Source organism: Seriola aureovittata, chromosome 4, assembly GCF_021018895.1.
Source record: "Seriola aureovittata isolate HTS-2021-v1 ecotype China chromosome 4, ASM2101889v1, whole genome shotgun sequence".
Taxonomy (NCBI): Eukaryota; Metazoa; Chordata; class Actinopteri; order Carangiformes; family Carangidae; genus Seriola; species Seriola aureovittata.
The window spans coordinates 19,150,615-19,163,889 of record NC_079367.1 but is presented as its reverse complement, the minus strand read 5'-3'; the positions used below and the strand labels follow the sequence as shown (position 1 = coordinate 19,163,889).

At 38.4% G+C, this 13,275-nt stretch overlaps 1 protein-coding gene across 1 annotated transcript; it reads right to left on the bottom strand.

The window, feature by feature from the left end:
• Positions 1 to 7,215: 7,215 nt before the first annotated feature.
• LOC130168047 (extracellular calcium-sensing receptor-like) lies at positions 7,216 to 10,506 on the bottom strand. Its single transcript, XM_056374627.1, has 6 exons — positions 10,298 to 10,506; positions 9,905 to 10,193; positions 8,907 to 9,719; positions 8,560 to 8,787; positions 8,219 to 8,342; positions 7,216 to 8,129 (listed from the first exon to the last, which is right to left on the bottom strand). Exons 1-6 carry the CDS (start codon positions 10,495 to 10,497, stop codon positions 7,216 to 7,218), a joined length of 2,568 nt encoding a protein of 855 aa, XP_056230602.1. The 5' UTR covers positions 10,498 to 10,506.
• Between the last annotated feature and the right edge of the window lie 2,769 nt (positions 10,507 to 13,275).

Genomic DNA, 13,275 nt, shown 5'->3' with positions numbered 1-13,275 from the left:
CACGAGCCACTCCACCCTATACTAAAGCAACTCCGACCTGGGAGCTGACTTTTATTGTTTTTTTGTGCCATTAGAGAAACATCACCAGCCAATGTGAGCATACTCCCAATTCTCTGAAGATTATTTTGTTTTTCTTCTATGTCGCTGCACTTCTAAGAAATTGATCCTGCTGATTGACACGTGGAAGAAAGAAGGCTTGATTTCACTTTTCTACACACTTTTAAGCTACTAAAGTATTGAATGCATTTTGGAGACATGCTGCATTGTACAGTAACTGTTAGACTTTACAGTCACTCAAGGAAGTCATTTTTGTGGTTATTATTCCTAAAAACTGCTTTATTCATATTTAAACTGAGGTAAAATGAAAAAAAATGTTTTCAGTCTCAATCTCTGATGATTAAAGGTACACTCTAAAATTACCTTGTATATATACTAAATAGTTTTCCCAGTTATGTTGTGATGACAGGCAAAATTGCTGGCTAGATTCAAGTGAATGGGAAAGTGATCTTGGACTTTTGATTTCCCATTGTTAAACTGGGGTGGAGTCACCAGGAGATGGTTATGGTGGATGACAGGCCTACAGCGTGTTGGATTGTCACACCAGACACAGGGTTTGTCATTAGGGTTTGTCATTCTATCATTAAGTTTAGGCAACAAAACCACTTTGGATAAGCTTAGGGTAAGTTTGTGGCTTTGGTTAAACATAACAAAGTTACTACAGACTTTTTTTGCATTAAAGATCTGCAATCTCTCTAAACTTAACCATGTGCTGTGAGTGCCTAAACATTACTAAAAATGTTTAATAATGCTGACTTCCTCCATTCGATGCTGTACTGTACTTTTGCCAGAAAATAATACACTGTCAATCAATATTTTATACATTCATCTACATATTTGCAGCTTGCTAAAAGACATTATTTGTCAACATTTATTCATTATGTCAAACGTGATCTGGTCAGCAGTGTGTTAACTTCAAAACATATATACTGTTGCTACGACACAGGGTTGGTTTTGAAGTCTTATAGCACTGTGGAGCAGCGCAGGGTCTGTTTCATTTGTCTCGTGCATGAGGACACACATTGATCTATTCCACTGGCCAGTAAAGCAGGGAAGAGGACTGCAAGCTAATTAACACACAGGTTTCAAGCTTTCAAGGAAAATCAGCTTTGCACATGTTTTTATTTGGAAGTAAATGCATTTATGAAGTTTATCAGAACTCAGGGATACACACAATGTGTTTTGGTGATTAACACTGAATGTAAACATAACTTTTGTTTGTTTGTGACAAAACACACACACACTCTCACGCACCTTTGGCAGGAAGCTACAATGCAAGGAGCTGACCTAATCGTTAAGTGTCTTGTTCAGGGAGACTTAGACAAAGCAGCTTGTGATCACTGGGGATCGATTAGCCAATCCTTTGATCACTGGATGTCACACTCACAGCTGCCATAAGTATGTGAGTTTTCCAAAGTTTCCCTGCATCTCTTGATGTAAAATAGCTCTTGAAACACGATTCAAGAGCAAGTCTCATGCATTATCATTATCATGCAATACATAATATTCAGAAGAATATTGCTATTGGTCATGCTTCACTTTTAGGGTAGATAATTGTAGGTAATCACTTTCATTGCTATGACTAGCTGATGAAAAGACATTCCAACAAGACAGACACAGAACTGCTGGAAGAAATGATCTATAATGAGTCAGATGTACTTAAATAAGAATTCTGCAACTAACAATACACGACTTTCCATTGACATGAAATTGTATAAGCAACTACAGTGAATCCATGACTGCCTTGTGTCCTGGTCACACTTGATTTTGTTATTTCACATACACTGTAGTGATTCTAATGTACCTATCTGCTTTTCATATGTTAATAACACATCCACTCTACTAGTCCACTGAACCATTTTGTCTTTGTTGTTGTTGTGTTCATGTAGTTTAATACATCACAAACTTTGTCCAAACCTTTCAGTCTGTGTCATTATAAGCTTGACAAAGACATGATCTACTACAGGGTTGATTCATTGTAAAAGTTAACCAATAAACTTGAAACACAGGGTGAATCTGTTCCGCTTGTAAATATAACAACCACTATAACAGCCGTCATATCTCATGATGACAAACAGCTCCTTTCAGGTATGGTGACATTAAAGACATTAAGTTTTTCATAAGTTTGTTGTCAGTATGCATGGGGTCTGCAGTGGTAGATTACAATTAAATAAAAACATAATTAATTGTTATAATTAATTATTCATTTTCTATTATTATTTAAATTTTAAAATGGTTGAAAAAACAATTAAAAAATTTGCCTAATCTAAGGCCAGGGCTTTTATTTCTTATTTTTTATCTATTCCATTCATTCTCCTCCTCTTCATTATAATTTCTAATTTGTAACTGCTAATTTAAATATGGTTCACTTTTATCATCATGCAGCTAGTGTGTCAAACACAGAGATGTAACAGCAGCAACTGCTTTACACTTAATTAATTGGTCCCATGTTTGTCTTAATTAAAGGGGGCTGATTTAATTAATGCACATAAACAGAACAGAAAATTCAATTGTTTAACTTCAATCACAAATATTTAAGCTACAAGAGAGAATGCATTGTAAGGTGTAACGCAATTGAAAGACACATCAACTCATCTATGCAGACACTTAGTCATTGTTTGATGACATAGAGAGTAAAAGCGAATCGATCTACACATTCAATCTGAATCAGTTTTTTAAACTTAATCATTAAAGTTCAAATTTACAACTTGTAAAAGATTGTTTTATTAAGGGATTGTAATTAATCACAGGAAAAAAACATTGATCATATAGTACTAAATAGTTTTAATAAGGCTTTTAAACACTTGTGACAAACAAAGTTGTCACAAATCTAATTTCCTGCAACCATAATGTCAAACAAAGAAGCACTGTGGAACAGCTTTCCTTTGCATGATAAAAGCTAATTCTCAGCATTATAGGGGAGCCTAGAAGTGACTATCTTCTTTTTTATTTATTTACATAGTTGAATTGGGTCTGGTGTACATTGATTTAATGTTTTAGTGGGATATAAGAATTCTATATGAATTTCCAAACATTTGAATTGAATTTGAAATTTCACTTTCAGATACAGTCACCCACAGCGTGCTTACTGTCAAGTTTTACATTACCACACCATGATAAGAGATGACCCTAAATGAACACACAGGAGACATTTATTTAACAAAAATTTGAATAATCTTATAAAGAACTTTGTACAAGTGTTCTTTGCAGGCATAATATGTGTAAACATGTAGCAGAGCTGATGAAAACATAGCTACAGATGCTTAATACATCCTGTATCAAACTGTCATGAACTTCAATCATTGCCTGCTATTTTGTGTCAGAAAAAATGAATAAATTATTCATAAAGAGTACCATCACCTCAGCCACTGAGGATGTTAATGGGACTGGTACACATTTATATTTCTGCTTCCTATTTCATTTGTCTTTTATATTTGATAAGGACTTTTAAATAAGTTTAAAGAAACTGGGTTATTAAAGCAGGGAGCTTAGATGTTTAATATCACAAGGAACAAAAAAAAGGGGGGTGGGGGTGACATTGACGGATTATATTTTAGATTTTTTTTCAATCAACATTTTTTCACTTCATATTCAAATTTGCATATGGTATGACAGCTTTGATGGTAAAGAAAGATGCTTGAAAGGTAACTTTAAATTAACCTGTTGATCTTGATAACCAGTACATACTTTGTTGGTACCCTTGAATTCTGCAGTGAAGTTACCATTTGCACATGTAAGAGGACACTCAAAACATTTACTTTAGTCAGGATGGATTGTAGCAAAGCAGGAAGTGAGACAAACAGGAAGTACAAAGCAGCCAGTAGATCTATCTGCCCTAACACAGCCCAAGATCTTAGTGATGATCCCACACTACCCTCAACAAGTATGTCTTCAAACCAGTGTTCCATGTTCTTATTTGGTAAAGGAGGACTGAAAGTCAGCCAGAGAAACAACACGGTAAAAGGCAGAGCCCTAAATTGCTGATATGTCGGATGAAACACCTTCATGACAGTATGAGCAGCCCTGCAGGCAAGTAACACATGTACAGTTCTACCCAGAGCACAAGAGAGGTAGACCACACAAGAGATCCCAACAGCAATGTTGGACCAATCAGAGGTCTGGTGCACAGTGAGTAATGGTGAAAAGCATTGCAATGTCAGGGTAAACAACATCACCATCGTGGAGTTACTGTCATGAGCAGGTCTTACATTGTGCTGTGATATTTTTATTCTCGTCATGTAGATTCCAAGCAGTAGCACCGCTGCCAGAAAAAATCTTCCAGCCCATCTTCTGGTGTCAGGCTGCACACTCTCCACCCCGCCTGTGTAGACAGTGAATTTGATGCCATCAGCAGGAAAAAAAAAGTTTAAGTACGCTCTTTTTGTACTGAAGGACACATCTGTGTTGCTTTTTTATGTTACCTGCTTGTGTTGGAAATGCTTCTCTTGGACGCTGTTTTGCATAGTACTTTGACGGCATCTGATGATATAAAAATTAGCATTAGCCAAATAGACATTCCTACCTTGTTGTTTTATCTGTAAAGGGATTCTCAAGTGAATTTCCGACAGATGTACTACATCACAATATATTAATATAATTATATCGAAGTATTTAATACAGTGAGATTTTATCCATAGTGCATTGTGCACAGATCCTAATGTAAGCCTCTCTTGGCTCTTCAGAGGACATCAGACTCACTTGGCTCTCAGACAGTATGAAGATAAGGGATTCTGGAAATGCAGGATCAACTTCTCTGTACAAAACACCTCGCAGAAGTTCAACCTTAAGGTTGTGTATCTTACAGATGCAGATACAATCCATTGTTTCCCAGTGGTCCACTAGAACAATGACGTGAGAGCAGTGTGCTGCATATTTCAGGAGAACAGATGAAGGACAGATACTTCTGTAGTTCAAATATGTGCTGTGATAACCAGTCTTCATCTGTATGAAGAAATTTACAGACTCATTAATACATTTCATAATAAATTGGCATGAACAGAAATAGACTTTCTACACAAAAATGGCAAAAATTGCTGAGTGCACTGCACTAAATTCAGATTCAATTTCACATGCATGGTGAATATGACTACTGCTCACATGTGTTGTAAGTAGATTAGGCCTACAGCTGGTCCTGAAGCAGAAATGCACCAGCAACTGCTGAATTTTACATTTGCAGACAGACTTGTTTTGCTCCTCTCCATTCATAGTCTCCTTCATGCTTTCAAAAGGGTCCACACAACCATTAAAGAACATTAAGTTCAAAGGCACATGAGGAAAGAGAATACAGTCTCTGATCCTGTCCTGCGTTAAAATCCTCTCTGAGGCTGCACGCATTTCATAAGATCTAAACAGGACAGAAAAAAAGTTATAAATACCAGGGCACGATTACATTGTTAAGCAAACTGTGACATATTCATAACACCGGATTACTGTCATACAATGTAGTTTTTCCCAACTGCTCACCATTATAAGCTGTACATTAGCTAAACTGACATTTCAATGTGAAATGCTGGTAAAACAACGTCTTCAAATCTAACAATGCAACATGAAAAGTATAAGAACCCAGTGGTGCGACTGATATTTTTGCCTATAATTACAGTAAGATGACTTCAAATTGCAATGGCCTCATAAAAGCTCCTCAAGAGATCGTCTAATTGTCTTTTGAGGGGTCTATCAATATGGTGTTTAGGCCCCCATGTAATTCAGGCAGGGTCCCTGCTGAGGAAATCATTAAATTACAAGCTAATTGCTGCTGAATCTGTGGTAAACCACACTGGGGGTATCCTTGACAAAAAAAAGGCAAGTTAATCAGTAACATTCAAGTGGAGGAAATGGGGAAAAGGTAAAACACCATAATTTACAAACAATTCACTCACCTTCCACGTGTCAGTGTCAGTTTTGTTTTGCCATGAATAATAGCATTTTTATATGATGCATTTGAGCTGAAGCCCTTAGTCTCTGCATCATGCCCATACTGACTGAGCTCAGTACACTGGTCCCGGCTGAGCCATGAGCCAGAGGACACCATCCAAGTGAACAGTGTTAAGAAGACAAATGTGACTGTTGTCATCTCAGAGCTTCGCCTTTGGCACGGTCACGTTTCTTGGAAGGATGTGTTTTATACTTCCCAGGTGTAGGAGGCAACTTAGTGGGCCATTCTCAGAGGTCCATGCAAATTTTTTTGTTTGTGTAAGACCTGAAGGATGTCAAGCATGCAGAATAAATCTGACAAGAATACCCATGAGCCCCGTTTCCATTGATTATCAATTATTACTGTTTACATGGCTTATTAAGGCCTTTAGGTTTGTACAGCTGATTCCGTAAACCAGCACTAAATAGTGAGTGTGTGTGTATAACTGTTCAGTGCAAATAAGTATTGAATAACTTTGAAAGAAATCATGTATTTTACTGTCATGTAAGTCATGTAAGTCATGTAAGTCATGTAAGTCATGTAAGTCAAAAATACAGTAATCACCAAGCATATACCCTCATTGAACACGTTGGCCTCCCTTTGCTTCCAAAACAGCCTCAGTTCTTCACTGAATTGATTTCACAGCTTGTTTGAAACTTTCCTTGGAGTTTCTGTGCCTTGTTGACATGACTGCATCACTTCGTTTCTGCAGATTGGTCAGCCACACATTCGCGTCGCCAATCTCCCGTTCTACCACATCCCAAAGGTGTTTGTACTGGATTCAAATCTGGTGAGTGGGGAGGCCAAGTTCACTGAACTCATTGTCATGGTCATGAAGCCAGTTTGAAATGACTTTTACTTTGTGGCATGGTGCATCATCATGTCGGAAGTAGCTATTGGAAGATAGAATAAATGCTAAGAGGTATGGCGGCAGAAATTAGCCAAAGTGAGACAGTCAAAAGGTACAGAAAACTTTATTTTCCTGACAAACTGATTTAATAAGGATAGAAACAGTTCAGGAATTCTCAAATAAATATGCAATGCAAATTGAGATCATACATTGATTATTGAATACATATAATATACAACATTTTTAATATTGGGTATTATAGTATTTCAGAGTGGTAGGTTCCTTGACATAATGGAAACAAAACATGACTTCAGAACTTTAATAGACACATGGTATTTAATAACTAATACAAAAAATAGGGAACATTTAAAGGGAAAGGAATCATATAAATGTAAAGTTAATATTGAATCTCTTTCGTTTTGCTCATTACATGCTTTTTGGTATTTCGTTCTGGTCTCAGTAAAATAACATAACATTTGGGCAAAAAAATACAAAACAGCGTTCCATAGCTGGAGGCCAGAATAGCAAATATCTCCACAGCCACAGTGAACTTCCCAGGAGAGCTGACATACGCTGGGATGAAGGTGATCCAGACTGCACAGAATATCAACATGCTGAAGGTGATAAATTTAGCTTCATTGAAATTGTCAGGCAGCTTTCGAGCCAGAAAAGCGAGCACAAAACATAACATAGCTAAGAGCCCTATGTATCCCAACACAGCCCAGAAGCCTACAGCTGAGCCTAAAGCACACTCGAGTATAATCTTCTCCTTATAGTGGCTCATATTTTTGAAGGGAAATGGAGGGTTGATTGTCAGCCAAAGTATACAAATTAAAACCTGTATGAGAGTGAAAGCCACAACGCTGAGTCTCTGCTGTGCAGGCCCAAACCACTTCATCATATTACTGCCTGGAAGTGTAGCTCTGAAGGCCATCAACACCACTATAGTTTTCCCAAGAATACAAGAGATACAGAGGACAAAGGTGATACCGAACGCAGTGTGTCGCAGCATGCAGGACCACTCAGAGGGCCGGCCGATGAAGGTCAGAGAACACAGGAAACACAGGGTCAAGGAGAAGAGCAGCAGGAAGCTCAGCTCAGAGTTGTTGGCCCTGACAATAGGAGTTTCCTGGAAGTGGAAGAACACTAATGCTATCATGGTTGTCAAAACTGCTCCCATCAAACAAAAGAATGTTAAAATGATCCCCATGATCTCTGCATAGGACAGAAATTCAACTTCCTTCAAGATGCATGTGTCTCCTCTGGTATTTGGCCAATAATCAATGGGACATTTGAGGCACTCCATAGAGTCTGTTTTGGAAAAAGACAATGAAGATGAGTAGATCTTTTGGTAATTTTTGTACTTTAACATGCAAAATGTATGTGTTTCTAAATCAAACCTGTGATGTTGCTGAATTCTCCGTCTGCACACGGTATGCAGTCATAACAGCAAACAGGTTTCCCTTTCTGCAGGACTTTGCGTTTTCCTTGGGGGCAACTCTCACTGCACACTGACACAGGCACCTGCTGCATGAATATGTGAAGGAGTTGTATGTGACCTACAGTGTGTACAGTTTTTCATTTTACTGGTGTTGATATGTCAATTAAATTTCATTTAGAGACATTAACTGAAATTATTTTTCCCCTCACATTTTATTCGAGTAGATTATGAAATATTATGCAGTATGGCACTGTGACTGACAACCCAGAAATGTGAGAACAAAGCAATGTGAACATGTACCGTATGACCTTCTCCACCCCAAACTATTTTCATGCCATTCATTGTAAATTGACGTTCACGGGGCAGAGTGGCATCATAGACACCGACTGTGGCAACTTGCATTGTCCCTGAAGTTACATGTTGTAAATTTATGAGCTCATATCTTGCAGGTGAATCTCCATTCTGATCAAAAGTCACTCTCTCCCCCTGATTTGTTGTGAAGTTGACATTCTGTAAATAATGTAGCACCTGTAGAGAAGAGGAGAGAGGAAAGCAGATCGCCTTTTTTCTTTGTAATCTTGTACAGTTTAAATTTACAACTGAGTTTTATGGGATATAAACCCCCTTTTTTTCTTTAAATATCTCACCTGCCATGGTTGAATGTGTTCGGTATCAGCACAGCTCCCATTATAAAAAGGGCCCTTCTTCTCCTCACATGTGAACAGATTGTGGAGAGCATGAGCCACTGCATAAACTGACTTGTACACATTGTTTGTGAATCTCAGCTCTGAAACATCTGTAAAATACGATTTTGCATCCTGTAAGCTCTCAAAGCCGCTGCATGACTTTCTCTGTGCGTCCCTGGTGTCACTCAGAGAGCAGTCGAATGTGTCCTCCCAGAAATCTCTGACAAACGGACTGTCAGGGAACTGCGAGGGGTGGAGCAGCCTCAGGTGCTCCTCCAGCCCCGGGATGTGAGCTCGGCTGACAGCGAAGCCCAGGGAGCCCACCAGGATGCTGTGTCCCTCGCTGTCAGTCAGAGAGTGATCTGTGATCCAGGCATCACTGCCAACCCACTGCAGTCCTGTAACGTTCTGTCTGTACAACTCAGTCGCCAGAACATTAACCTCTCTGTGGGACATGAAGGCCACAATGACTTTAGAAGTGGAGTACTTCACAGTTTCAACTACTTTTGTTAACTCACGAAGAGGACCTGTTTGCTCAAATGCCTGGTAATACTCAATGCACACTCCCTCTTCCAGTGCAGCTTGTATAAATGTGGCGATACCGTTGATGCCATAGTCATTTTTATTACTTATTGCCCCAACCCAGGTCCAGCCAAAGAGCTTGACCAGTTTGGCCAAGGCTCTGCTCTGGTGGAGATCACTAGGAATGGTTCGGAAGAAGGATGGAAACTCCTCTCTGTCACTCAGGCATGCACAGGTTGCAAAGTGGCTGAGCTGTGGCAAAGAAGTTTAACAAAACAGATATTTGTTTATTACACATTAATCGTCAAGAAATAGCCCAAATTAAGTAATTATTACTATATTATAAGACAAGTTAATAGAGAAGCTCTTTGAAATCAAATAGAAAAATACTCATGTGGACTACTTATGTAAATGTGGAACAAAAGTAAAATATTCACCACTGGTATCTGAAATCTTCCTATAATCCGAGCAAATGCCATCGTGGGTGCGGAGCCAGAGTGGCCTAGTACAGCCTGGGCAGTATCAGCCTTTGTACAGTTTTTCTCGTCTACGATCTCCCTCTGCCCAGTGGCTAAATCTATAGCAGACTTCATAATGTTTGTCATTCCACAGGAATTGTATATCTTGTAGCCAAGCTTGTGGTTTGTGAGAATTGCAGGATTTTGATTTATTTCCTCAATTGCAAAGATCATGGTCTGGGCAAATTTGAATTCTCTTACATTGATGCTAGAAAAAAAAAAGTATATGAAATTAATTAATTTGCACAAATTATTTAAAAAAAGCACATAATTGAACAAAATCAAAGTAAAACCACATAATCACATACTTACTGCAGGCATGTTGGAGGATTGGGTAATGATTGAAACGTGGGCACCTTGCCTCTGTACCCAGTGCGAAAGGTGAAAATGCCACCTAAGATGAAGTCTCCAGCCTTGCTCAGCTCAGGTGGTTGTCCCCTTCCCTGCAGCCGGCACACAGGAGTCACCCTCCTGATCAGAAGAAGCAGGAGGACCAGCTTCAGCAATGGCATTGCTACGCTCTGCAGGCTGGCCTTGTGAACTCTGTCACCCATTGCACTCTTTATACCCTGCATATGCATGTTTAATCTAGTTCTTGTCCACGCTCACATCCATGGACCTGCTGTTTTAGGGAGTCCCCACTGAAAAAGAAAAAGAGGTGTGGCGTGTACAGTTATCGAATACAGTGGGCATACTCACAGAATATATTTCTTTTTATGTGTCTTATTTCTTTGTTGTTACTTTAGACTATCTAAGGTGTTAGTTTTGTATTCAAAACTCTTAAACAGATATGTTTTAATGTTTACATTTTTCTCAATATTTTTTTTTTTTTTTTAATATTTTTATGGAAATGTGATGGCCACAGTCACACAAGAGAACAACCACACAGGGTAATATCATTTAAAACCTTATTCACCTCTATTAGTTATTAATACAGGTTATTTTTATTTGCAGTCAACCACACCCAAACATCATGGGGGGATTTTGGGTTAAGTTAGCTTTGCTTGGGGCGTCGTGTAGCGTAGTAGTTTAAGCAGGCGCCCCATGTGTAGAGGCTACAGTCCTCGCTGCAGTTGGCCCCGGTTCGAATCCCGTATCGGATGGCCTTTCACTTCATGTCATTCCCCCTCTCTCTGCCTCCCTGTTTCCTGTCACTCTCCACTGTGCTGTCCATTAAAGGCATAAAAAGCCCCAAAAAATATACTTAAAAGTTAGCTTTGCTAAGTTATAGTTAGAGTCCATTTTGGTTTGGCCAAGCCACTATATATGTTCCCTCATGTCTCATTGTGTTGGGTCAGTTTGTTCATTTAACATGTTGTTTAGTGGTTATCTTGAGTATAGTTATGTGACCTTTTTTATAGGCCTAATCATTATACTCTTGTTTTGTAATATTCGGGTAAATACAACTTCTGGTTTTTCAACAGCAATTCCTGTGTTCTTGTTGCCTCACTGCTTGGTCCCTAACAGGGGATCCCACATATTTGTCAATTAAAATATATGGGATGCAGTGAGTTGAACAATATTTGTTATCAGTAACTACAGCTGAAATCCATTTTTCGCTCTGTGACAGGAGGTCATGTTTTCTATTGGTTGTTACAATACTTCAGCAGGATATTTCAATTTCAAAGAAAGTTAGGTCATGATTTCTTTATATTGTATTTTTTATTAGTTTCTCATGGAAAAATTGAAATCATTTGAATGAAAAACAAAATGATACATGGAACACGTCTACTGTTCGCCGTGATTATCTAGTATATCAATGTTTGTGTTCTGAAGCCAACCCAGATGTAGATGCATATTAAACATTATTTCAACATTTTCAAAAGTTTTGTGGGTTTGGTCTTCATGAGAGTTTCACAAGTATGTCAAGATGAGGGCAGTGATGGCCTGAAGGGTAGAGAAGCAAACTTGTGACAAGTAGGATTAAAATCAGGGTGGAAAAAGTGCCACACAGATTTAACCCTCCATCAATGTGGTGCCATGGGGCAAGACTAATGTCCATGGCAAGCAGATCAGACTGTGGTTGTACTGGGCTGCTTCCAGTTCTGAGTGTTTGTAATGTCTATGTCGTAATTGTAATTTTATCATGAAAAGAGAAGTTGTCTCTGAGTGAAACTACCCTGAATTAATAAAGGTTGAAAGCAAAAAAACAAAAAGTATAACACTCAGTAGTTTAGTTATTTCTTGTTTGTGATCAATGAAAAATCTAAATTGAATCCAAAACAAAAAATGTCCGAGTGTTCCTTATGTGGTGTCATGTAGACCTGGCACACTGTATCTGAGCAATCAGAAAAAACAGGACACATGGTGTGATGGATTTGTTGGGGCTATGAAATTATTTGATTTGCACTTTATAATATTGCGTAATGTTTGGAACTAAGTCTTTATGGACAGCAACTGGATATTAACACACACACTGAAGAACACCGGACAGGAGATGGCTGTCCAACTGAAGAATAATCAGAAACAATAGCTATCATAATATTATATAATAGTGCTTACATTTTAATGAATTTTCACCCTGTTTTTAATTATACTTTGTCAAACATTTGAAGTTACAACATTAGTTTAGATTGCTAATTAGGCAATCAGTGGCATGGTACAGTCGACCTGGGGTTAGAGCTAAGAAAAAAATAACGAGGAAGGTAGAGAGAGATCAAAACAAACTCTTAATTGATTTAAATTTAACATTTACATGTTGTGACAAAGGTGTTGATTAGTAAAGACCCTGTTTTTTTCAGCTTGAAGCAACATGCCACCTGTTGTTCCTGTTGAAACAATCTGTTGTGTCTGCGTTAAGGGGCCCTGTGCCAGTTTTCCCACTGGAGTCAAGCCACTGGGTAATAAAGTCATGTGCACAACAGATGGGGACTTATCTATCTTGTTCTGTCAGTGTCAGTGTTGTTTTTGTGTAAACATGTAACCTTTTCTGTTGTGTTGCATCATTGTGTAGTTTAACTATCTGAACTTGAGAGAAACACTGTCAGCACAAATATTTTTCAATATGACTGCCAGGGGAAATCTGGGTGTTGACTGCAGGCCTTGTGCTTTTGTGACCCTTATCAGAACTATATTTTACTAGTGCTAACATAAAGTCTCTCAGTTACACAGTTGTCAAACAATTCTTCATAAATATTTGTTCTGAATGGGATGATATTTTAGTGGCTGACATTTTTGTATCGGTTTTGGTAACACAGCTAAAAGTGGTATTAGATTATGGTAAACCCTGCACACTAACCACCGGTTACCTTGTATCATATTCAAAATCACCAACCCATTTATTATTAAGC

Coding starts and splice junctions, on each gene's coding strand:
- LOC130168047 (XM_056374627.1), bottom strand. CDS start 10,497: ATGCCATTGCTGAAGCTGGTCCTCCTGCTTCTTCTGATCAGGAGGGTG. Junction 8,788..8,906: donor AACACATTCAACCATGGCAG/GTGAGATATTTA, acceptor TCTTCTCTACAG/GTGCTACATTATTTACAGAA. Junction 8,130..8,218: donor AGAATTCAGCAACATCACAG/GTTTGATTTAGA, acceptor TTTCCAAAACAG/ACTCTATGGAGTGCCTCAAA.